The sequence below is a fragment of the Bombus pascuorum genome, chromosome 14 (genome assembly GCF_905332965.1).
Source record: "Bombus pascuorum chromosome 14, iyBomPasc1.1, whole genome shotgun sequence".
NCBI lineage: Eukaryota > Metazoa > Arthropoda > Insecta > Hymenoptera > Apidae > Bombus > Bombus pascuorum.
The window spans coordinates 10,280,613-10,308,492 of NC_083501.1; the positions used below are offsets into that span (position 1 = coordinate 10,280,613).

General features: G+C 36.0%; 1 protein-coding gene across 1 annotated transcript; it reads right to left on the minus strand.

The window, feature by feature from the left end:
* Nucleotides 1-21,422: 21,422 nt before the first annotated feature.
* LOC132914109 (protein spaetzle-like) lies at nt 21,423-26,128 on the minus strand. The gene is made up of 8 exons (XM_060972940.1): nt 25,861-26,128; nt 25,638-25,754; nt 24,478-24,616; nt 24,177-24,358; nt 23,515-23,580; nt 23,342-23,445; nt 22,182-22,374; nt 21,423-21,675 (listed from the first exon to the last, which is right to left on the minus strand). Exons 2-8 carry the CDS (start codon nt 25,692-25,694, stop codon nt 21,631-21,633), a joined length of 786 nt encoding a protein of 261 aa, XP_060828923.1. The 5' UTR covers nt 25,695-25,754; nt 25,861-26,128; the 3' UTR covers nt 21,423-21,630.
* Between the last annotated feature and the right edge of the window lie 1,752 nt (nt 26,129-27,880).

Consider the following 27,880-nt stretch of genomic DNA (forward strand, 5'->3'; position numbering starts at 1 on the left):
AGGGGCTACTATGGTCGGTCAACTGGGCCTGTGAATCCATCTACACATTTCACTCTCTTGTCCTCTTTTCTCCTTTCCAATTTGGCTCTGTGCCAGTTTTCCACCTGGTTTGAACGGATGCACATCCTTCTTGTTTACTGGGAATATTGATATTTCCTCTAGAGTATTTCCCACTTGACGTCCTATCGCTTTCTTCGGTTTGTTACACGACGCGTTTTCAGCAGGATTAATTACTCTATCGCGAGTATTCCCTGCATCCGCGTCATTGTCGCCATTTAAATGATTCCCAGTCGTATTTATCGAATGAGAGGTGGCCCTGTGACCGACCCCTTTCTCGTTGTTTTTCCATTCGTTTTATGCCCGTCGAGTCGAGCCTGATAAGTCACTTGAAACATCGACGTGGCCTGGGGGCTCCGAAAACCACTGGATCGTAGGTTTTATACCTTTATTCAACTTATCCATGTTATTAATTGTTTTGAGTTTGTCCAAAATCGTATCCGTGTTCCACACAAATCGTTCTTCCATTTTCATAGTCCATTTCATTACCCAGGTCGTCGTAAGTTCATTTTTGGGGTTCCATTAGCCATTTATCTTGCCAAAATCGTCGTTCACCCTTTTGTCGTTTAATATAATTATCTTCTTCATACAGGATTTCTCTTTATATACTTTCGATTTTGTGTGTTTTATTTTATGTTGCATATTAATAATAATCTATATGTTCTTCATGACTTTTTGCATTCGTTACGTCCATGTACCAGTTCGATTCCGTGCTTTCAAATCCAATATCTTGACTGTTCTACGGTTATTTCTATTCTTTTACTATAATATTCTGTTTATCAGTTGACTTTCATTATCGTATAAATGACGTTCGAGCCTCCATTTACATTTACTCCCTATTCTTCTAAATCTTCCCGTAGCCAATAACTAGCTCTCATCTTTATTTTATTATACTCTGGGAAGGGCCTACTTATTCAAATATTTGTATCCATAATAATTTACCTATTCTTACGATGTAAAACACAACTCGAACGTTTCGAACATTGTTGTCCGAGTGAGCGTCCTTTTGGACAGTGCCGCTGCAGCCCGTTTTCAAGAAGGTAATTTTTGATGATTTAATTTAAAAAAACAAATTTGTTTATAAAAAGAATAAAGACTAATGAGTAACGTTTTACATGGAATTAATTAATTTCCTCATGTAGTGTTTCGGATAATTTGATTTGTCAGCTTATAAGATATGAAGACGAAAAATTAATCAGCGTAATTTCTCAACTATCCCCGTTGTCCAATAACATATGACATTCTCCTTTACTCCAGCTTTATCCCCATTCCCCACTGTTTTACTTTTCTTCTTCTTGGTTTTTCTTCCTTACAGAATCACCCAGTCTCCTTCCTCGTTGAGAGCATTTTGCAGGCTCGCGCCATTGGTTTTCCAACCGCCCCGCCCTTCATTCTATACAACCATCTTAGATATTGCTGCTATCCATTCCTTCTCTTCATCGGTAAATGAACGCTTTCTTCTCCCACATTTAACCGTTTCATAAGCAAAATCATTGCTCGATGGGGAAAAAATACCACGTTCTGATTATGGGAATTCGACTAGATGGACATAACGAGAAAAAACTAATTTGCTACTGTTTTTAATTTAATTTAATTATTTTTTTAGAACGTACACCAAATTTCTATGCATTTATGCGAGTTTCTATGCATTTATGGGAAATATGGAGATATAAAATTGCAGATAATGCACATAACGTGCAAAAATATATAATGAAATCATGAGCGTGAAATACAATACGAAATATACACATATAAAGATGATGTAAAGCGCAAAACATCTAGAGGAGGAAAATAATGGAGACGACCAAGGATTAATCGTGAGATTAAGGTATGGAAACTGAAGAGAAAAACCGGTACTGATTAGAGGTTAAAAGAGGAAATTCGTTCTTTGTAAAATAGAAATAGGTAGATTAAAATACTTATTAGAGAATTGATGAGGAATAGTGCCTTGCGTATTGAGTAAGGAGAAAATAATGGAAGGCAGAAGAAATGAGGCAGTCGTAAATGGTTAAGATCAATAGAAACAAAGCGTAAGATAATAAGGAATAATCTAATTATCTTAAATGTAAACGTGTGATATTGTATTATAAGTTTATTTATTATTTATTATTTTATTTATTTACTTATTATAAATTTCACAGGAACATATGTGTCAAGAGAAGAATGTGCGAATTTCAGAAAATATTGTAAAGCTAAGTCCATTTCCGGGCTTTAAAACCCAAATTAAATAAAATAATGATATTTATACATAATAATATATTAGAATAATAATATCAACACATTATTTAATATAATGTCTAATAGATAAAACAACATTTTATCTAAGGAAAAATTTGGAAAAATATGAACTTGCATAAGTATCCGTATAATAGTAAGGAGAAAAGTAATCCCTAACATGTTAACTGTCACACGAGGTTTATGGACTACTTCGCTCTGACAGCCGCAATAGATTGAAATATGCCTTGACATTTGTGCTAGTGACACTGGTCCAATTCAGTTTACGATCATTCATTGCGTGATGGACAGTTGCTTATCTACGCTGTTTTACAGTTTAATGCATACAAACTGACGCAGAAGAGTGGACATTGAATACAATGAATTGGTAAAGGGTTGACTGGTACTACGTAGAGGTCACCACTCATAAATAGCTTGATGGAAGGTTAATTTTAGGTAAGTTTCAAGATTACATTATGCATTAAATAATTCAATACAATTAAATTCAGGATTTGTCAGCATTCCTCTTTCCTCTGATCTAGAAGCTTACCTGTCTTATGTATGTAGGAATGGAATATGACTGTAGCAAAAGTGTAAAGCATCTTTGAGGTGCTGATGCCGACGTCGTGGCGCAAAAGTTATGACCGGGGCGACTGCCTGTGTGTGTATGCAAGTGTAACCGTGTGGCTAACGAAAAAATGAAAGATAATCTTCGATTGGCGTGCGAAAAAAATAGGCCTGCATTGCAGTATTCTTTTTTATTATTATAATATTTTGAAATTTTCTCCATATGTCTTTCTTGTGAAACCCCAATCATATCTACGTGTATGTATAAGCCTTATCTTAGTAACTCAGACATAAAGAATTTTCAAAATAATAAAAGCTTTCCAAAAAGATAGATATCTAAATATATGTGAGTGCAAACAGCATATACTATTAGTTTCTGCTTCTTCGTGAACTATATAAGAAGACTTGCTCTGCCCTGAGAAGGCACAGAAGATCTGTGTGAGTGTAGAATTAATCGAATTACGGTCTTATTATTTAATACAATAAACTATTTATCTTTGTTAAGGTTATTCGGTGTATGTGGAATTAAAGAAATGCGTGGGTAAATTGTAAGGTATTGAAAGTATATATATTGTGAATAATAAAGTACAAAATGTGAAATACAATGTAAGCCGATCCAGATCCTTTCGCTAGTGTCACGTAAAATAATAAAGAAAAAAGAAATTAAAAAAAAAAGAAACTTTTATTTTTTTTTCTTTTATTTGCGATACACTTCCGAGCTCTAGGCGTGATTGTTCAAGACTGACTTGGATGATTTTGGGGTGAGTATTTAAATTCTTTTGTTCGTGGGAGTGGGAAAAGGCTTCGGTCATATATTTCTGAGAACGGATAGAGTGACCGGATGTTATCCGATGCTTACTTATGCTAAGCCGCTTGGAATTTCGCTATCTTATCGCTTTGTTTAGTCGGATTTCGTCTGCGATATTTCGTATATGACATTCCCCCCTTCTTAGATTGAACTTGGTCCCTCAAGTTTTCCTCAGGAGACTTTTGTGGAATCGGACTCGGCGTGGCTTAAAAATCACAGCTGATTCCTCTTCTTCTTCGAGGTGGTATGAGTCGGTTGGGGTATGGATGTTGGATGTTGCGACCGGGGCGCTTGGTGGGGATGTAGCATTGTGGCTATTGATCACGGTTTCATTTCGACAGCAAAATAAATTAATACATAAACTATTCGGTATACACTTCTTGACGCATTTGAATACTCCCATCTTGTTTAATCCGTATATACCTAACATGCTTAATGCTATGTACCCTAATATCTGGATCGTGGTTAACCGCCAATACTGTATACTCTTGATTCTATGTTCGAAATTAAGATTTTTTATCTCGTCACCTATTTTATCGATCGTGGTCTTATACCCTTGTAAGTTATCTATTATCTTTGGTGCTCGCTCGAGTTTATCTAACAGATGAGTGAAGCTATCGTTTGTTTTGAGCGCTAGGATCTTAGTTTTGATTTCGTATTTGACTTCGTTTTTTGTCTCGCCTATACGCATGTGTTCATCTTTGTACAATAAATCGCAGGAAGTGTTGGCTCTTATAATAGAGGGCTTGTCAAGTTTTTGCAAGGTGTGTTTCGTTTGGCAAATTGTGTCTATTTCTATCGGGTTCGCCGGTATCGCAATGTAGCTGTTGCTAGTTCTGAGTGGTATAAAGCTAATGTCTTCAATCTTAAACACAGTTATTTGGCAATGTTCGATATGATTTTTGAAGTTTATTATTTCGCTGTGACAATCGGTTCTCGAGTTTCTGTCATGGATTGGTATTGTTTGCTTGCATATAGTGATTCCGGCTCGTTCTTTACAAAGTTTGTCGAGATATTCGATATCAGTGTTTATAAATGAAAGTCCTGAAGTTAAATAGATCTGATGTTCGACTACTGGAGTCAAAAATACTCCGTTTCTCTTACTCGGGATAGGATATACCTGTAATATATTCCATTCCGTGTTAGAGACTAAAGGTACTATGATTTTAAAGAATATTTTGTCACCTATTGTGAAGATTTTAAGATCACTGATGTCGAGTATAAACTGAAAATGTTCGGTTTTGGCAGAGATTGCGGTGTTGTACGTCTGCCTGCCTATTGCTTTGGCGTAGTTTTCTATAAATTCATCGGGGTCGAGTATTTGTGGGCTAATTATTCCCTGTTTGCCTAATATTATGACGTCAAGTATCTCGTCTAATTGAAAGTGTAAAGTTTGTATCGCGGTGTCGAGTTTCATAATCATTTTAAGCATAAATCTGTCGATATTTGCCTGTTGTTGTTGTCTTAATACATCGTTATATGTTTTCTCTAGGTGATTTAGGTTTTCCGAGTTTACAATTTTCCTAATAAGTGCTGTCTGATTTGCTATTACAGTCCTGATTTTATTGTTGTTGTCGAATAGTTTATCTATGTTTTCGTTTATGAGTGTAAGATCGTCCTCGTCGAGAGTTCCGAATAGGCTTTTCAATACGGAACCTATGATGTTAAGTAAACCTCGTTTGCTTCGGGTGTGTATTAACGTTTTCAAGTGTCTTGCGAGTTGTTTCAGGTTATTGATACGAGTTTGTACACTGTCTAACTCTTCAGCGTATTCTTTGCTGATTGCGCGTGAGTTTATTGTCGATTTATGTAATTCCATCGTGTTTATTTGCTCGTGTATGTCGCTAGTGTCTAATCCTACAATATATTGGCAGTATCGCTATACAAATATCCTTTCCTTATGTTTTCTATGAATACAGAGTTTCCTTCTAGTGGTGTAATATTTATTTGCGCGGATATTATTCTGATAAAAAGGAGCGTCGACCTGGAAAGTAAGGTTTTAAACGATTACCGTGTATTTTCTTTATAATGTTATCAATTAAGATTTCGTAATAAGGAGTTTTGACAGAGTGGATTCTGTATGGTCCTAACCATTCAGTGTCTAATTTGTCCCTTTTGTGATCATTATGGATTAATACAAAATCTCCTTCTTTAAATACCGTTTGAGTTCGAACTATCTTTCTCTTCTGGTCTCGAAGGTATCGTTTCTTACTGTTTATTAATGTTTTTCTCGCGATATCTAAATATTTATTTAACTGCTTTTGCCAGAGTGAGAACATATCATTGTAAGTTAAATTCGAAGTTTTCGCGATTGCCGATGGTAGATTTGCGTCTCTACCGAACGTTAGTTTAAAAGGTGAAAATCCGGTACCTTCGTGCACGGCTGTTATAACCCAAACATATGAAGTTTAATATCTCATCCCATTCTTTATCATTATTATCATGCAGACTTGTACGGATTAAATCTTTTACTACGGCATGTGTTCTTTCTAGAGATCCATTTGACTGGGGGTGAAAGCTAGTGGTTTTAATGTGTTTAATCTTAAATGCCTCTTCGAATTTTAACATAAGTTCACTAATGAAGTTCTGTCCCTGGTCTGTTAGGATTGTTTTGGGTGCAGAAAATATGTAAATGTAGTGTTCTAAGAGTGCATTTATTATGGATTCTGTCCGTTGTGTTTTTAGTGGTACTAGGATCAAGTATTTTGTCAGTTCGTCATGTATTGAGAGTATAAATTGATTTCCTTTCTTAGTTTTAGTCATAGGTCCTATGACGTCCATAGCAATTTTGTCGTTAGGTTGTAATGGTGTGTCAGATATTATTGGTTCTTCTTTTGGTCTAATCCGCGTTAATTTCTCCTTTTGACAAGCTTCACATTTCTTTATAAACTCCTCGACTTTATTCAATAAATATGGAATTTTATATCGTTCTTTTATTCTTTGGTATGTCTTTTGTACCCCTAAATGTCCTATTGTACCGTTATGATTTTCTTGAATTATTTTCTCTATATCTTCCTCGGTTAATTCTTGGATTAGGTCCCACGCGAAAATGACAGGATATCGGGTATCATTGAAATATATAAGTATAAGTTTGATCTGGTTCTTTTCTAATTCTGTAAACGTGTTGTCTCCTATACCTACTTTCTTGTTATTTCGTAATATGTTGTCGATTTTCCGTAACCATATTGCCTCGTCGAACTCTCCTAATTCTGTTTTAGTTAATTGATAGAAGGATTGGTCGTTAGGTTTCATTTCTAATCGCTTTGGGATTTCTGACTTCTTTTTCCATGTAGTAAAATGTTGTAAGAAATCTAATGTTACTGTTCCTTCAGGGATTTCTACCTTTTGAATCGCGTGAATTCTAGATAAGCTATCTGCGACTGGGTTTTCTTTGCCTTTAACGTATTCGATTGTGTATTCGTACTCTTCTAGTTTTAGTCTCCATCGCATTAATCTAGACGACGGGTCTTTGCAATTATTCAACCATTTCAAGGCTTGATGGTCTGTTCTAATAACAAATTTTCGTCCTAATAAGTATTGTCGTAGTCGTTTCAATGCCCATACGATAGCTAATAATTCTTTTTCTGTAGTCGTATAATTTTTTTCCGGAGGGTTTAGCGTTCGAGAGATGTAACAGCACGGGTGTCCGTCTTGTGATAATATGGCTCCTAGTCCTTCGTTACTGGCGTCTGTCGTTAATACGAATGTTTTAGAGAAATCTGGGTATGACAGAACAGGTGCTTGACAAAGTTTTCGTTTGAGTGTATCGAAACTGTTCTGTTGTTTGTCCGTCCAATGGAAGTTGGTGTCTTTTTTGTTTAGGTCCGTCAGGGGTTTGGCTATTTTAGAGAATTTACGTATAAATTTCCGGTAGTATCCCACGAGTCCTAAGAATGATTTAACTTCGGTAAGATTTCTAGGAATTTTAAAGTTTTCGACTGCTTCTATTTTCTTCGGATTAGGTTTTACTCCTTCCGATGTTACCACGTGTCCTAAGTATTCGAGTTCCGGTTTTAGAAATTCACATTTATCCGGTTGGATTTTCAGTCCTAATTCTCTTAGTCTTTGTAATACTATGGCTAAGTTTTCATTATGTTTTTGAATAGTGCTTCCAAATATAATAATGTCGTCTAAATATGCAAAGCAATGTTTATTAATTAATCCGCGTAACGCTGTATCCATCATTCTTTGGAATGTGGCTGGTGCGTTTTTGAGTCCAAAAGGCATTCTGTTAAATTGGAAATGTCCTTGTGGTGTTGAAAAAGCGGTGTATTTCTTTGAGTCTTCGTCCATAGGGATTTGATGAAAACCGGATGATAGATCGAGTGCTGAGAAGAATTTCGCGTCACCTAGTTGGCTTAATATGTCTTCTATGTCGGGTAATGGGTAGGCGTCTTGGTCAGTCAGTTCGTTTAGTTTTCTAAAGTCAATAACTATTCTCCATTTCTGTTTTCCCGATGCGTCTAACTTCTTGGGAACAACCCATACTGGTGAATTGAAAGGAGAGTCTGATTCTTCTATAATGTTTTTATTTAGCATGTCTGTCATTTGTTCCTCGATTTCTCGTTTGTGGCACTCTGGTGGTCTGTATGATTTGGTGTTTATGATTTTGTCTTGTTTTAATGTGATTGTATGTTTTGTCAGATTAGTACATGGTAAAAGGTCTGTTTCTAAATTGAATACGTCGATGTAATGTATTAATATTTTCTCTATGGGTTCGCGGAGTTCGCGTTCAATATGATTTGTTCTCACTACGGTTTTAAATTTAGCAATTTGATCTAATTCTTTACTGTTATCAATGTCGTTAGAAATTTCATGGTTTGTCTCACCAGAATTGAAGAAGCATACTCCCGTTGGTTTGCCTTCGAGGTAGATGGTTCGAACTCTCTTTTCGCCTGGTTGTATCGTTTCCGGTTTCTGAAAGTATAGAATATTATTATCAAGTTTTAATCTATCGTTGGAGATTTCATATTGATACTTCTCTAAACAAGGTAGACCTATTATTCCATCTTCTATTAAGGGAAAGTCATCCGGTACTATATAAAATTTATGTTCCTTGCCAAACAATTTAGATCTAATAAATTCGTTAGTGGTATATCTGTCTTGTCCCATGGAGAACATTCGAGGTTCATCGGTCTTGAAGGTTTGACAGTCTACCTTGTCCCTTTTCAATAGGTTGATTCCTGCTCCTGTGTCGATGAGGTGTGTCACATGTCCAGTTCTTGTGTTAAACCGTATTGTGAGAAGCTTGCCTGTCGTGGTGTTGACTCTTGAAATTTTCCTTGGTCTTCCGTTGTTTTGTCATAAGTTTCCGTTTCTGTGTTGTGTGTCTCGAGATTGTGGACTGCTGGTGGTCTCGGGTGTTGGCTGGGTGTTTGAAAATTTTTACACTGATTGGAGACATGTCCGATTTGGCTGCATTTGAAGCACTTCAGTTGAGTTCTTTGGGTAAGTGGCGTTCGCTCAGCTTGCTGGAAGTTTCTTGGCATTGGTTTAGGTGTTCCTTGGAATCGGGTTTTAGCTCTCTCAATTGGTTGATACATTGTTCTTCCTAATCTTTTGTTGCGTTCGATCTCCCCTATGACTAACTCCGCCTCGAAAGCTGCATCTTGCGCTTCTTGAAGATTCTTTGGCCTTGTAGCTGATGTGCGTATCTCTATTTCGGGTTTTAAATTCAGCACGAAAATTTTGGTCGCTCGTTCGGTTTCAAGATCTATGACGACTGCTCGGCGTACTGGATCGCGAATTTCATGTTGGAGCGCGTATATCAGTTCGTTGAGGTTGTGTCGAAACCTCTTCACATAATTGTGTACCGATTCGGTTTGTCGCGTACGTTGCAACTTATCACGAGCTCCATTGGAAGTAATACTTACAGATACAAATTTTCTGAGGCTTTCAAATAGGTCCTCGTAGTTCTCGATTTCAGAGTGACGGATACTACGTTCCGCTTCTCCGATGATTCTTTGCGTCAAAATTAGTCGTAGTAATGTGCGTTTTTCTCTACATTCGGCTCGAGCTTCTCCTACCCGTTTAATGAACCCTTCTACTCCTATATCATCTTGTCCGTTGAGTATGGGGATAAAGTCTAAGCAGGTTTTTGCATTGTACATGGGGTTGTCACAACTTACTGCTTCTTCTTCACTGTCCATATCGTCCGCTTCGTTAGGTTTTACAGGTGGTTGCTTTCTCTGAATATTGCTGGTATTAGACTCATCCATCGTAACAAGGGAGCCTAACTCGGTAGTACCGTCACGTCCTAAATTTATTTTAGTGATATGTTTTCCTAATAGTTCTATCTCCGCTGCACGTTTTTTGTTTTCGGTATCGGCTATTCGTTGCGTCTCTTCTATTCGTCGCGCAAGAAGTTCGATTTGCTCGAGTATGGCACGGGTTGAATTATCCATAACTTCGGTTGCAGAGGCAGTATTAACGGTTTCGATTTTATCTTTTCTCGGCGCGGACATGATTCTATTTAAGTTCACTGAGTCCGAACTATTGTTGCTATTTGAGCTCGAAACGCTCGAAACGCTTGAGAAACTTGATTTTCTCGTACGGTAGTGTACAAATGAATCCAGATTTTCAGCTTACCGTAGTAGCTATGGCCGTTGAGGAGTCTCTGGGATGTTTCCTCTCTGGTTGGTTCCAGATTCCGAATCTTATTTGTAGGCTTGCTCTGCGCTGACCGTAGTCCTCTCGTCTAGTTTCACCGTAGTGGAACGTTGAGAGTTGCTGCAGGGCTTCGTAGTAGCAAAGATTCGCAGTGATTCGCTGACCCTTCAATCTTCAATGATGCGCGTACGCCGAAATCGTAATTTCGTTTTCACTGAAGCGAATGGATCCTGGCAGGATCGCCAAAATGTCACGTAAAATAATAAAGAAAAAAAGAAATTAAAAAAAAGGAACTTTTATTTGCGATACACTTCCGAGCTCTAGGCGTGATTGTTCAAGACTGACTTGGATGATTTTGGGGTGAGTATTTAAATTCTTTTGTTCGTGGGAGTGGGAAAAGGCTTCGGTCATATATTTCTGAGAACGGATAGAGTGACCGGATGTTATCCGATGCTTACTTATGCTAAGGCGCTTGGAATTTCGCTATCTTATCGCTTTGTTTAGTCGGATTTCGTCTGCGATATTTCGTATGTGACACACGCCAAGTTAAGTTGAGTTGAGCATTGTTAGAGAATTGTTCTTTATTTTTGTCCTATTTGTTTCAGTTGACAATGAACAAGATTTTGAATTTGACAACGTAAGTAATATTTTATAAATATTTTGCAAAACATTACAGAATTAACTATAACAATGTGATTTCTCTGGTTGATATAAAAGAAATGTTTCGCAAAACGGCACGATAACACGCATGTGTCACGAATCTATACCCATGATATGTAGGTTTAAGAAACGCAACGACATATCTATAAACGTTTACGGATGAGAAATCAAAGCGCGTGAACAGCTTCATCTAACCGCGCGAAAACGGACAAGCATGTCAACTTGCTACTCGCTGAAAATCAAAAGATTCCGTTGCACAATCATTCTCCCTGCCTTTGTGGAATCTTTCCAGACCGTTTTGAATACAAATTAGCACTTACCGCTGTACAAAGTATATTTTCGACCGGTAAATAATATCAGGGAGCTAAATGACAGTGTTCAAGCTTATTGTTCTGGTTGTTTCCGTACTAGTACTACACCATGCTATCGAGTACTCAGTTCAAGTAAAATTAGCATACACACGAATCTGTAAGATTAGGGATCTTGCCCTGTTTAGTTGTAATATAGCATATGTAAGAACCTACAGTGCTGGACAAAAGTATTGGCACAGCAAGATTGTTATGATACAAATGCTTATAACTATTAAACAAATTGATTTAAACAAAAAACTTTTTGACGTATTTATTTATTATCTATCCTAGTTTATTACATAACAAGAGCAACAATATAAATAAAATAATACGCAAAATAATAACAAAAATATATTTTTTGAACATTTTATGGGTGGACAAAAGTATTGGCACAGCATGGAACAAACAATGTATCGTCGCCGTTTTCAACGATTTCCGATCGTCATTTGGAAGTAGCGAAGGGAAATCCCCCGTTAGTCTTTTATTATAACACTCGATCAGTGAAACTGGAGACTTCAGTTATTAAACAACAAAAAACCAAGAAAGAGTAATAATGTCTAGAAAAACGAAAGAAACCACAATTGAAGAAAGAAAAATAATATTAAATTTATATAAGATGAATAAATCTTACAACGAAATTGCACAAATCATAAACAGAAGTCGTTTTACTGTGCGTTCAGTCATAAAACGCTTTAAAAGTGAAGAAAATCTAGAGAATCAAATTAGGAGTGGTCGCCCTTCTAAGGTAACAATTCGAGAAAAAAGGAAAATCGTAAATATTGTAAAGAAGGATCCAAAAACTAATTCGACTGAAATTGCTTCGATGTTAAAAGCTGAGTGTGAAAAAGAAGTAAGTACCAAAACTGTACGTAGGGTATTGAAGGATGCCGGTTATTCTGCCCGTGCAGCACGAAGAAAGCCCTACATCAGTAAAATAAACCAAAAGAAAAGAGTGGAATTCGCGAAAGAGTTTGTTACGAAAGATACTGATTTTTGGGAAAAGATCATGTTTTCAGATGAAAGTAAGTTTAATATTTTTAAATCTGACGGCAGAATATTAGTATGGCGAAAACCCAACACAGAGATGGACGAACTGAATCTGCAAGCCACCATGAAACATGGGGGTGGTGGTTTAATGGTGTGGGGATGTATGGCATCATCGGGTGTAGGAGAACTTATATTCATTGATGAGATAATGGATAAATATGTATATTTAAATATACTCAAGCAAAATCTTTTGAAAAGTACTCAAAAATTAAACCTCCCCAGGGATTTCTATTTTCAGCAGGATCGAGATCCTAAACATATGGCGTATATTGTTCGTCAGTGGATAATATATAATACTGCCCACACATTAAACACACCACCTCAAAGTCCCGATATGAATCCCATTGAGCACGTGTGGAACGAATTGGAAAAAAGAATTAGGAAACATAATATCACAAGCAAGTCTGAACTGAAGAAAGTTCTTCTGCAGGAATGGAGCAATATTGTACCTGAATTCACTAAAAAATTAGTCCACTCGATGCCCAGAAGATTAAAGGAAGTCCTTAAAAGAAAAGGACTGCCAACAAAATATTAGAAGTTTATTATGTAATTAGTTATAAGCGTAAATATTCTACTGTGCCAATAGTTTTGTCCACCCATAAAATGTTCAAAAAATATATTTTTGTTATTATTTTGCGTATTATTTTATTTATATTGTTGCTCTTGTTATGTAATAAACTAGAATAGATAATAAATAAATACGTCAAAAAGTTTTTTGTTTAAATCAATTTGTTTAGTAGTTATAAGCATTTCTATCATAACAATCATGCTGTGCCAATACTTTTGTCCAGCACTGTATGTATTTAATCTGTTACGTCGAGTAACACTCTCCTCCACCGGATCACATACCGCGGGCAGGCTGGCAACCAGAAGTCCGTACATTGTACATCCTTCAATGTCGTGTTTCTAACCGTCGCCAGCGGTCCGCTGGCGTCGTATATCAATACAATGTATCGACGAGCGTATGGTTGCCGCCTGGCCGCGAGTTCCAGAGACTTCGATTGAGATCTGTTTAATTTTACGAAGAAATCGGCCTACGTGTTCACTGGCGCGTGCGGTGGCGTGATCCTAGGGTGGTGGGGGTTGTCTCTCCGAAAGACAAAAGAATCGGTCCAAGACAGTCTTTTCTCCATTGAACATTCTAACTCATCAGTCGCATTCGAACATTCAAACTCATCAGTCGCATTCGAACATTTCTAACTCATCAGTCGCATTCGAACAGTCACGCCTAGAGCTCGGAAGCGTATTGTAAATAAAAGGAAAAAATAAAAGTTTCTTTTCTCCTTAAATTTATTTTTATTTTTTTTTTTTTACGTGACACATGCAACAATACGCGTTGGTACTGACGTGAGGTGAAACGCGCTCTTACAGTGAGCTGAAAATTCACGAACGCAATTTTAAAAATTCGTCGCCAACGAACTTCTTTCTGACTGTCGAAAAACTGATGAGCTTAATGCTCTGATGACGTCAACAATCAATGTGAGAAAAGGGCAGTCTTATCAAGGCGTACGTGTTGTGACTGATCTCTCTTTACCCGCAGTTTGGAATGGTTTTATCGTGTCCATTTTCTTATTCTGATATCGACAGAAGAATTGACTTCGTGATAAACCTCCTCACAATGCTGTTGGAGATCCTTACGGTTATTGCGCGTTCTATCTTTGCTCGCATTTGCAATCGATACACTATCTGGTTACATCGTATCCAAAACGTATCCTGCCGGAGGAGCTGCTGCCCGGAGAGTCGTTACGGCATCACCTCAATTAAGATTGACTCTGAGATGGTGACGAACAGTACGTATCCAGGCGTATGCAGGTGCAAGCTGTAGGAATCATTCGATAGTGAGTGGAGTGGCCGTGAATTCAGACGGACATCCATTTGGTACAGCAGCGTCGTTATCTCTTTGAATGTAACTCATAGCTCGTCGAAATGAAGCGCCCCTGATTGGATGAATTTTCATCTTGTGCCGAAGATGGCCAATTCGGACGCGAGGATCGAACTCTGCGTGAAGGATGCTGAAAAGAGGCGTGGCAACTCCGCATCCGCGCCGACGAAGTTAGTTCCGCAGTTGGTTGTGAACGTCCTACAGAGTTCCCATTGTCATCTGAACCGTCTGAGCGCAACGAGGAAGACATCGTTTGAGTAACTGGAAGCTGTCTTAATATGGATAACGCGAATACTGTAATAAAAATAAATTGCATTACCGCTTTCGCCCGCCATCGTATCCGACAGATACATCATACTCTGCACTGCTTCACTTTCTGTTGCCCTTGAGGAACCTAACATCGTTGTCGGAAGGATCCCAGTGTCATTTAAGCTCTTGCGTGAAATGCAGTCTTGATAATAATGCTTGGCCGATCGAATGAATGATCAGAGGTTTCTGTCTTGGCTTAGTAGTGTTTCAAGCGGCCACCCACTTGCAGAATTCCATTACCGTCAAGGTTTGAAGCAAGCCGCACTATTTGGCTACATGGTTAGAACGACTTCTGTCTGTAAAGCGCTTCGATCTCTCTGCGATACACGACCCGATTGTTGAGATATTCGGATCCAGTGCCATAGCACATGGTGGATTTTCTATAAGCTTAGGATGTCTCGAACGTCAAGAACGATGGCGGCCCTTGAAAGAGAGAGAGAGAGAGAGAGAGAGAGAGAGAGAGAGAGAGAGAGTGAGAGTGAGTTCCTAGCAGGAAGCGTCGTACGTGAGCAAAACAGATCTCCCATATCTTCCCGCAATAGGTGACAGATTTACGGGCTGATAGAATAAAGACTGTTTGTCAATCTGAAGGACTTTAGTTAACTAAGTCCTAAGATTTGTAGCGGTTCCTCAGGCTATCTGAACATAAACTGTGAATGATGCATCGGCATATGGCGATCATCTTACCCAAAGAATGGGGTCTGTGTGTGGCGAGCCGCGGGTCCGTTGGAATGTCTTATTGTCAAGTGTCGGCACTGCCAATTCTTTAAAGGAAAGCTATGTAACTTTATATCTCTGTTAGGTGGAACGTTCATCCCGTGACCGTGGCTACGCTCGGCGACCGGTTGTCGCCTCGAGCCTAAGCTCATTGTCTCAAGTTTCGAATGACTGTGTCTGGGTTATTTCGTAAATGCTACAGTATTGAGGCTTTTCCAAATAATTCCAACGGGGGGGCCCGGTGTCCTTTCATCTCCGACATATATATTTACAATAACTTATAACAATTACCGCGTAGATTGTAGTGATGATATCCTGTTATTGGATTAGGAGTTAATTGACTTCGTCATGATGGAAAGTACAATAGTTGACAGAACAGTATTTGACTGACTCGAAGTTACAAGAGCAGTAGTTAACTTGACTACCCGACGATTTGAAGAACAGTATTTGACTTGACTACCCGATGATTTGAAGAACAGTAGTTGACTTTACTGCCCGAAGATTTGTAGAACAGTAGTAGACCCGTCTCGTACTATTAAGGAGGAAAGCTCGGTGTGGGTGTGCCTTTTTGAACTAAGAACGCGGATTCGTTGTTCACACTTCTCGATAGAAAAGTGAGGGTAATGATCCGCGATGCCCATTCGTTATAACTAATGCTAGTAAATAAAATATAAGGAGAAAGTCTCCTGCAGATGTGGCTCATGGGTGTCCTTGTTCATGGAAAAAAGCTGCTATTTCGCTAGGCAAACTTTCTCCGTAATTAGTAAGAGCGTGCAATAAACATAAGGACAGTTTTAAGGACCACCCATAAACCGAAAATACTTATATGAATAGAGATTAAGCTAAAAAGATTCGGTTTATGGTGGTTCGTTGGGTTTATTGCGGGTCAGTGTAACGATGTGTAGGCCTTGGCGGCCAGACCATGAAAATATCATCAAGGTACAAGTATTTACAAATCACAGCTATGATACAACTGATAACAACCATGCTAAGCAAAAAGTAAGAACGGACATACTAAAAATAGCTGCCTGGAACTCTAACGGCCTACAACAAAGGGCCATTGAAACCAAAGCATTCCTATACCACAACAATATAGACATACTACTCGTATCACAGACGCATTTCACAACAAAAAGCTACACAAAAATACCGCACTATACCATATACGATAGCAAGCACCCCTCAGGAAAAGCACACGGAGGGACCGCAGTGATAATAAGAAACTACATTAAACACCACCTACACAGCCAAGTTAGTAAAGAACACATACAAGCAACTACCGTTACCGTACAAACTAGCAGCAACCGTCTACAGCTGTCAGCAGTATATGCACCACCGCGACACAAAATTACAGCACAAATGTGGGAAGAATACTTCCAACAACTAGGCGACAAGTTTATCGCAGCAGGAGACTACAACTCAAAGCACACAACATGGGGATCAAGAATCACTACACCTCGAGGCAGAACCCTGGAAAAACACATCAGGAAAAACAATCTCAATATATTATCCACAGGAAGACCGACATACTGGCCGACAGACCTGAGCAAAATCCCTGACCTACTCGACTTTGCAGTCACAAAGGGATTAAACGGAAATAAAATAAATATAGCATACAGCCACGAGTTTAGCTCCGACCATACACCCATAATAATAACGTACAGAAACAAGCCAATACTCTACAACAACTCAGAGACGCTATGCAACAAATCCACTAAATGGCCAACCTTCAAAGAAATAATTGAAAGCAAAATCAACTGCAACATCCCACTGAAAACGCCCCAACACATCGAACAAGCTGTAACAACACTTACAAAAACTATACAAGAGGCAGCACGGGCAACCACAAAATCAGCAACTACCACTAGACAAACAAAACAAATCCCAGCAGACATCCTCGAAAAAATTAGAGATAAAAGAAAAGCGAAAGCAAAATGGCAAAAACATAGAACAAAAGAAAACAAAAAACACCTAAACAAACTCGCAAAGGAAATAAAAAACAAAATAAAAGAGCACAACAACAACGAATTCACAAAGTTCATAGAGTCACTATCTGCACACGAGAACTACAACTACTCACTATGGAAAGCCACAAAAAAAAAATAAAGAAGGCGATAAAACCAGCCCCAGCAATCAGAAAAGCAGACAACACATGGGCAAGAAGCAACGAAGAGCAAGCCGAGGAATTTTCCATCCACCTATGCAACACATTTACACCACACGACATCAATAACAGCAACTACAATAACCATACGGACGACGACGCGATAGCCACTAGCACTGCAATCGACAAGCAATACACCATACCCAAAACAACAGCACAAGAAATAAGAAACACAATAGAAAAAACAAAAAACAACAAAACACCAGAAATCGATCTAATCAATGGCAAAATATTGAAAAACCTCCCTCCAAAAGCGATACGGCTAATTACAATAATATTCAATGCAATACTAAGAATACAATATTATCCTACATTATGGAAACAGGTACAAATCATAATGTTACCCAAACCAGGCAAAGACCCACATGAAGCAACATCCTACAGACCAATATCACTACTCCCCGTGCTCTCCAAAATACTAGAAAAAGTAATATACGCCCGACTAAAACCAATAATAGAGAAGGAAAAACTAATACCAGACCATCAATTTGGATTCAGAAATAAACACTCCACCATAGAACAAATGCACAGGCTTGTCAACGAAATAATACACACAATAGAAAACAAACAATATTGTACAGCCCTATTCATGGACATAGAGAAAGCATTCGACAAAATAAACCACGAAAGCCTAATACAAACAATCAAGAAACAATTCCCGGAAAAAATATACCAAATAATAAAATCATACATAAGCAACAGAACCTTCACAGTAAAAATCAAGGACACACACTCCGAAGCAAAAGACATCAAAGCAGGTGTTCCACAAGGAAGCGTCCTAGGACCCATACTATACACATTATAGACGGCCAACATTCCAACAACTACCAATAGCAAATTACTGACATTCGCGGACGACACAGCCGTGCTAGTCAGGCACACTAACCCTGTAACAGCAGCCACAATACTACAAGAGCACATTACAAAAATAGAAAAGTGGCTACAGGACAAACAAATCAAAGCTAATCCTAACAAATGCAACCACATCACATTCACACTGAGAAGACAGATAACACCAAACATCTTCCTGAACGGCACGCAAATAACTCAAACAAGGCAAGTCAAATACCTTGGACTTCACATAGATACACACTTCACATGGAAACAGCATATCAAATCAATAATAGACAAAATACAGACAGCAAGGAGACAAATGCACTGGTTAACAAGCCGAAAATCCAAACTAAGCACAGAAAACAAACTAAAAATATACAAAATAATCATAAAACCAATCTGGACATACGGAATTCCACTATGGGGAACAGCAGCAATGAGCCATATAAACAAAATAGAAACAATTCAAGCCAAAATCCTTAGAACAATAGTAAACGTCCCGTGGTACGTTAGAAACGAGGACATAAGGAAAGACCTCGGAATACCAACGGTCAAGGAGGAGATTACCAGATTTGCAGCAAGATACAGAACAAGAATAGAAACACACCCGAACCAGCTGGCAGCTGAAACGTGCAACACAACAAATATCGCCAGAAGACTAAAAAGGAAACACCCAATAGACCTCATAAAAGATATAACTTAGAAAAAAAACGAAGCTGGCACCCCGCTGGGTGTAGCCGCCCACATGCTATGTTATTTTTTATTTATATTTCTTTTTTTCTTCACCAACAAGATATAACACTTTACCAAATGTCCGCAAGGACAAATTGTAAAATAACCAAAAAAAATAAAAAAAAAAAAAAAGGTACAAGTATTTTACCAGAATTAATCAGAGCTTAAATATTAAACTGATAAATTTCCGAAATGCAACCAGTACATTAGCTGCACCAAAAGGCACTTTTAGATATGCAGAAGAGAGGGGGGAAAGGATAAAGGAGTCAAAATATAATAAGCATTACAAAGAAATTGCCAAAGAAGAGTTACCAAAGTACGTAGAAGGGAGGATGAAGTGGAAGGACAGAAAAATACTAGCAAGATTTATATGTAGAAACGAGACCAAAGCAAGGGAATACTGGAAAGAAGAGGGAGAAAAAAGATGTAGACTATGTAAAAGGAAAGAAGAAGACTTGAGACACGTAATAGAAGAATGCGAAATAACGGGAGGGACAAAGGAAACAGAGAAAATATTAAACAAGACGGGAGAAGGAATAAAGGATCTGAAAGCAATAATGGAGAAGCGAAGGGCAATACAAGACGGGGAGGAACGACAATAAGGAAGCATAGCAAGCAATAGTCTTAGAAATATATTACACAGCGGAATGCAATATAATAGAGTAGATAAGAGGGATGATAGACACATAAGAAAAGAGAGTAGAATTTAGTTAGGTAGATATAAGAGAAAATGTAAAAACGTGATTAGGCAAAAAAGATGTAAAACTGAAAATTCGTCCAAAGCTGGAAGGCATAGACTAAGAATAATAAATAAACAATAAATAAATAGTACCGAGCACCTTAGCGAACATTCTTGTATCTATTTGTCATTTCAAAATACACTTTACGATTTTAACAAAGAATTATCTCGTCATTTAACATCATACGACCAACCATCTCTCCCATATCTCAAAGCAACGCATTCGTCACATAGACCTTCATCGAAGTTGCCGTCAATTATATGGCCCACTAATTCTTCTTCTTCTTGAATTCCGACCTGATTAGTCAAAACTAGTTTGTCGTGGCGATAGTCGTTAAAGTTTTCACTCATTTTCCAAATCCTATCTTCGAGTTGCTTTCTTAACGTTAATTTATTAGGTTGATGGTCAACATCCTTTTTCGTATTTCTTAATAACTTTTTAAAGTCTATTGCTATATGTTCTGCCTTCAAATGTAACCAACTAAACGCCTTACTCTTGATTTTCGAAATCTTAAGAATATCCGTGGATTCTCCATTTAAATCATAAATTATTATTGTGAAGGAAGATTTTAGTTGGGGCGTCGCCATTTATTACAAAGTTATTATCATACAAGATTTATACAACAAAATATAATTTTCCGGATTTCCTATTTACATTCTTAAATCGGATATTCTTCTAGAGTAGCGGCGGAGTAGTGTCAGATTCCTACTGAGTGAAACTCTGCAGTGGCCGTCCTCAATACTTCCAGGAGGGTTCCAAAGCCTCTTCCCTGCTAATTTCGACGTGCGGAGCAACCACCACACCTCACGCCACTTCCTACCTAAACTATCGTGTAAGTCCGAGGCAATCCAGTCGTGATGGCCGGGAACGGCACATGAGGTAGTAGGATCCAGCCAAGTTACATCTCCTTACCACCTGTCCCTAACCGGAAGTCAGTGAATATGCAAATCTTCACCGTACGCCAACCGCGAACTCACTCACGTACAACCCGCTCTCGTCCCTTCAGCATCACTTCCATAATTACCGAAGGGACCACATATTCGTCAATGAGTGTCGTATCATCATTCGAATGATGAGTCGTAAGAGGTAGCGCAGCACTTTCCACGTCAAACAAAATTCCGACATGTACTGCATCGATTTCCTGAACTCCCCAAACCAGACTTAATTTTGATTAGCTTAAAATTAGATTAGGATTAAATCAGGTTAGACTTTCCTTACAGACAGGTTGCAGAGGCATGTAAAGCATCTTCGCTTGTACTTATCGATGCTATCGTACCAAAATACAAAATAATTGTATTATAAACCTGTTTTGATAATAATATTTTAATAAACGGCGACTCTTAACTAAAACTTTCACAACATTACTCAGAGTGATGACCTTGACAACATATTACAAAATTGTCGAAATCAGAAGTGACCCGCATCTTGTGAATATTTCACAAAATTCTTTTTTCTGCATGATACTGTGCTACTGTGTTTTATTAGTTGTTATTATTAGTATTTAGTATACATTGCATTACTACTATACTATCTCTTTATAACAGTTATTAATTCTTAAATTTTACATCAAAGTAAAAATTAAAATTAATTATAATTTCTAAAAGAGTTTAACTATGTATATTCTTGTTCCTGTTTTGGAAAAATTTAATACAAAATGTAATGAAAATTTGATTTTTTAAAAAGGGTTATTTATAGATACAGTTTTTGGTAAAATTAAAAGATTGAGGACATATTTCTGAAGAACTATTGCTTTTTATTGTTTTCTCGTACTTTACATATATTATATCTTCTTCGTTCGTCTTGCCGCCATATTTAAATTCTGTTATATTTATTGTCATATTTTCTGTCACTTTTCATATTATAGGGAATAAATTATATTAAAACATTTAAGGCAACGTATAACAAATGTCTAATGATTAAGATCCATGCTACTTTTTATATTAATGTTTCAGATTATTGGGATTGTCCTCTGGAGAAGAAAATCTCTATAACAATAAGTAACGAATTATGTATTGGTAATGTTTCAGATGTCGATGACAGAGTATCCCATTTGATTTCATGTTCTAATATGTAGCATTTAGTATATCGAGGTAATAAAAAAGACTATACAGTAAAAAATATAGAAGAACATAATTCTCTCCTTTAAAAATTAGTCTATGTTGAAATTAAAAAAGATTAAATTATAGTTGTTCAGTTATATTTTATCTAATATTATCTTGTAAAATTTGTTACTCAAACAAAAACTTAAAATGCAAAAAATTAACTTTGAATAAAAGTTTTTGCAATTTGTTCTCTTCTCTTTAACATTTTAAGAAGCTTTATTAATATATACGCACAACTTTTTATCTAACATGGCAGCTGTATCGTGTATTGTTATGTATATTATCGTACAATTATCTGCCAATTATAACATTCTCCGATGAAAAATAAAGATTAATTGATTTTAATGAAATCAATTGGTGTTGATTGATTTGTTTTGAAAATCACTTACACCGCCAATCCGTATCGAAGTGCCGATGAATTTGACGTGACAACAGCAACTAGATGGAAACCGAAAATGCTGGTAGGCAACCGAACCATCGTCCTCTAGGCCTAGCAATTGATTATAAACGAACTTTTGTTTACATGTGGTTTCGTAACCCATTGGTATGCCACTGGTTATGCTGCAGCGTTGGCCTTCGTTACTATAAAAAAGAAATGGTTTAAAGATCATTTTTAAAGTGCAAGCGTTTTTCCCTAATTATCGATTTGTTTTATGATGAAAGGTTCAGTCAGTAACTAAAGTCTACTGAAACCTATATCAATTTTACGAATTTAGTTAACATATTTTCAAAAAATTATATAATAATATATTTAGTTTACAAAAATCATAGAACGAAATTATACCAGAAATTGCAGAACTTTGAACTTTATCAATGTTAAGAAGAATGCAAATGTTTACGGTGGACTTATAGGATATTATTATAATATTAAATCTATTTTACTTATAATTTTATGCAAATATAACGGACACTTTCCAAACATTGTATTTTTTTTATTCTTTTTACTTCTTCTTAATCTTAGGTTTAATTGTTATGCAATTTTAGTTCTGAAAGTATTAACATTCATGACTGACTGTATGTTTTGTATGAGTAACTTTAACACATTAAATAGAAATTGCATTGTTGTATCAATAAAAATAACTTGACTTGGTTCAAGACACTTTTATCCTTCGCGTACACCCTGGAAAAGTATAGTTACATGGATAAAACTATAGTTATAGTACAATAGTGAGAATAAAATAAAACATGTATAGACATTATCTTTTCTCTGTTTAATCTTATAAAATTATTGAAATTGTAATAAGCAATCAATCAAATTCTGACATAATCTTAAAGTCTTTATCCTCGGGGATACGCATAGCTTAGATTGAAGATCACTGATCTAGGGTATTCAATAATGAAATTGACAAAACTAAGATTTTCAGTAATTATGTATTCCCATCATTGCTGTCTACGCCGTTCAATTTGTTATAATATTCTACTTCCTATATAAGCAGTAGCAATACATATTATTATATAAAGCTGTTAGCATTTTGTGGCGTGAAAGAAATAGAGTGAAAAGGGGTTAGTGAAACATTTCTTTCATCTAGAAAACAAAATATATACCTACATGCATTTTTCTATACGTACTCCCTGTTTCAATTCTTCGTTGTTAAGGATATACTTCCACTCATTGTTCATATTTTCCGCCGTTTTCGGAAGGACGACATGCTCCTGAAATTATTTTGAAATTATTGTGTTTTGAAAGATACAGATAGAAATCGAATACTAAATTATACTTACAGATGATGCACAAAACGATTCTGTCTCAACAGAATCTTCTCCTAGCCTGGGTTTGAGCATATCTATCTGAAAGTAAAACCAAATTTGGAAAATAAAATAGAATATGTCCATTATTTTCGGATAATGTGTAGATTTATAAAAATAAAAAAATAAAATAATTTATAGAATTTAAGAAAAAGATAAGAAAAAGACAAATTAGTATCGGAAAAAAATTGAAGACCATGATAAATCATATTTATTATATTTTACAGCAAAGCAGCTTTAAAATTCAATTAATTATCAGTCAATCTCTTATTATTAAAATTCTTTCTATATTTTTTGTGGATTTACATATTTGTTTTTTTTTAAATCCATTTTAAAGTTTGTAAAATATTAGAATTTTTTAATTTCTATTCATAATGTTGAAACATTATTTGTTTTGATATAATAGTTATACCTTTGGTTTCTATACAGCTTCGTCAACCTAACAGCTATCCAAAAAAAACTAACATCTTTGAAATTAACAGATCATTTTCATTTCCAATTATGTCATATTAACATTCTGCTGTTTTATCGTAAGATGACATTAAAATCAGAAAATCGACAAATATGTACTTATCATGTCTTTTTCCTATAATTTTCGATTAGAAAATGAAAATACTTTTACAAAAATGGGTACCAACCACGTCAACAGAAGTATAATTTACAAGATGTGGATTTCTGGCAATGATATCTTTCACCAAATTCGTAGGATAATTTGGAACATCTTCACAGTAGCTCTGCCCTTTACAAGAAGGTATTACTGATCCCACCCTCGGTTGTATCTGTGCGGTATGTTCAGCAAGAAATGCGATGTTACCATTTTCTAATATTGTTGAACACATGTAAGGAAAAAGAAGGGAAGACGTTAAATAAAGTATTGATGTTCTTCCCTAACTAAAAATAAAAACGAAAAAAAATTTTTAATTTTGTTAAGAAACAAACTAGCTGTGTTCATCTTCGTCAAAGATCTGGTTTCTCCCATTGCATTGTTTTGATTTAGAGGCCACTTCCAATTTCCTGATGAAGAAGCACGGGGTTCCTCATACGATCGACGAGAATCGCTGTGGGCACTGTCGAAGACCTTTCAAAAGATAAGATACATTAAGTTTGTAACGTTTCTAACTCTACAAATTCCCAGAAAACCTGATTTTCCTTTTTTGAGAAACACTTTTTTCCTACAATATACTTATGTTTATATTTATATGCATAGTTTCAAATATTTTCAGCGACAAAAGAAAATTTAAAAAATAATAGTTTATTATTCCCTAATTATTAATATTAAAATATTCCTTAGAAATTTTCATTCATATTGATTAATCATTAAAACTCAAAAATTGAATGATTCAAATTGTACTTTGAAATTTATTGAAACTTCTACGTGTTAAAACTGCAGAGACGGTCGCTAGTTCAAGTCGTAAAAGCAGTTTGCCGAATCAACATATTATTTCAATCAATAGCTTTGTAATCTAACTATCCAATTCAGTCGACTTATCGCGATTATTTGGTTCGAATGTCAAAAAATTTTTAATAGTTAACTCAAACAAAAGTTTGGAACAGAAATATATTCATGCTAACAGTGATTTTTTCGTACTTTCTTCAAACTTAAAAAATTTGGTCAATAACAGAGCGATATTATTCCACTACTAATAGATAGTAGTCCAGAATGATTCAATGAGTGCAACAATAAAAAAAATTAGAAGCTATCACGAAAAGTATTACTACGATCAAATCTAAACTATCAGAGCGAGAGATTCGTAAATTTCAGGACCCAATTCTTTTAGCCTTCGAAAAACATTATTTTTTACTAATTATTCATTGTAGAAACACGTTTTTTCGAGGGCATTAAAATTTGTAAGTTCTTTTATCTAAAACAAATATCATTCAATTAAATCTTCCAGAACCAAAATAAAATTATTTTTTAAATTAATTATTAATAATAAAAACATCTTCTTGAGCGATTTTGTAAAAAAAAATCTGTCTTAAGAAGTATAACGAAGGTATAAAAACACATATATATGTTAATTAAAAACTTTGTATAAAGTTATTGTAAGTAGTTGATAACCTAACCCCAATTTATTAAGGTTTTTTTTCATGTTACTTACCAACAACAAGACAATTGCAACATTAAATACAGAAACTATGATCTGATGTCCCTTCATCTTATACTGTCAAATAGCTTTTCTCTTTTTGCTAAATGATTTCTTTTTCCTTTTTTTTTCCTAAAATACAATGCTTTAATTTTAACGAGAGTTTGATTTTGTTCGACTAACTTTGTCTATTATTCGATATACGTATATATGTTGCGTGTTTAATGATGATACACACTGCACTTGATACCCGCCGAATTAACGGCTGGAAGTTCGGATGTTAACTGCCAACGACACTAAAATGAACTTGTGCTCGCCGTAGCAAGTTGTTTCTGTTTGGTCTAATCACTGAACCAGACTCTAGTGTATGCAATGCCTGATAATCGAGTATCGAGCAACGAAGCCAGTAGCACGTCCAGCTTTTTGATTGCTGTCGGCTATCGAAGTTTATAGTGTAATCTGTACCAAAAGCATCATATCCAATCATAAGGCTTATACTAATGGAGGGGTTTGCTTATATGGCAAGCATAGGCAAATCAGTACCAGGAGAATCAACAGTGAGGTAGATATGTGTCGTAACTGCGCCCTTCTCTCTCCCACTCCGAGTTTTTCTCTTGTGAGGATAAGAGGATATAATAATACCTCCTATATATCAAATAACAAAGCGTATCAAATACGGAAACCTCCGATAATTGACAAAAAAGAATCTCTGGATAATTGCATCGTCGTTATCCCCACCACTCGAAAGAGATTACCCTTGACGCATCATGGAGCTCGACTGGCCATCACGGTCGATTACTGTAATATGATCCAACGCCAGATATCGCTACGACAATGTATGTAAATACTAATTCAAAAGTGAAACGTTTTTATTTTTGACGTTTTTTAAATTAAACTTCTACTAACGTATTTGTGAGATATTTCTGGTCAAAATGAAACCAAACACGATATAGTTTGAATTATATTTATTTATTAATATTTATTATCACTTATTTAATTATCTTCTATTAAGTAAGCAAATATGATTCAAAGTATATTGTGTTTGGTGTAACAAACATATCGGTAAAAGTTACATGGATCATAGACAAATTAAAAATAAAAGATTTTGAATTTTAAATTAATGATCTCACTTTATCGCCTTCAACGACTTTAGAGCCTTTAGCGTTTAGAGCCTGAACGCGTCGACTCTCAGTACCTTTATCCTCTTTGATTTGTTCTTTCTATGTTCGGCATATCTAAATGTCAGTTTCGAGGAATAGAATCATTTCTACCTATTTATTTCGGCATTAAATCTACATATACTAGAGTATTTCTCAATATGTTTGACCAGACATTGTCATAGGAAACATTTGCAAATTACAAAGGAGACTTGATAAATATATAATTACTAAGTATTATATTGACATAAAATATTTTTATATTGGAGTTAGGTTAGAATATTATAACAATAAATATCACATTAAAAAAACAAGTAAAGGGAAAAATGAGAAAACTAATATTGTTTCATAATAAATAAATGTAAAATAAATTATTTTTAAATTTAATAAAAGGTAGGTACTGTATTTAATTCAATCTTCTCAACAGTTTTAATATTTCTTAAATATTCATTGTGTTATTTCTTAAGATCGTAGATGTTTTTACCATACCAATAATAATATCGTGCCAATAATAATCATTTTTTATTTTATTTATTGATTTTAGTGTTATTATCATGTATCTTTTTAGTTATACAAAAAGATTTAAACAAATGATCCAAAAAACCTTTAATAACTTTCAGTAATTTAAGAAATAAAATACAAGTTTATCTGGTCGCGTAGTTATGGACATACGGTTACACAGCCACAGGTCTGACAGAAAAATATCTTTCTCTCTCTCTCTTTGTCGATCCCCTCGGCACATCCCTGGGTCTCCATAAGCTCTATTGCTCTGATGCACTACCGGTTCTGGATCAATTCTGCACCAATCACAGCACGAATCTCGTGATCCTCGCCAGTATCTACCAACTTACAGTGACCATATCGAGTGTTACTCCCCTCTACCCTTAAATTGAGGGTGCCTGGATTAGATTCCGCGTAAGCCTAGTTACAGAAATAGCATAAATATGGCCGATCATTTTAAGCCCATATGCATTCCTTATCAAGTACCTACTTGTCAATCCCGTTATTTTGACCGTATAAGTATCAAATCAAACTGAGCAATTTCTCAAAATCTTATTCCAGTTAAATAGTCCGTTCGCGTTTTAAGAGACGTAAGAGACA

Coding starts and splice junctions, on each gene's coding strand:
- LOC132914109 (XM_060972940.1), bottom strand. CDS start 25,694: ATGAAGGGACATCAGATCATAGTTTCTGTATTTAATGTTGCAATTGTC. Junction 23,446..23,514: donor AATCGTTTTGTGCATCATCT/GTAAGTATAATT, acceptor AAATAATTTCAG/GAGCATGTCGTCCTTCCGAA. Junction 22,375..23,341: donor GTACGTATAGAAAAATGCAT/GTAGGTATATAT, acceptor TCTTTTTTATAG/TAACGAAGGCCAACGCTGCA.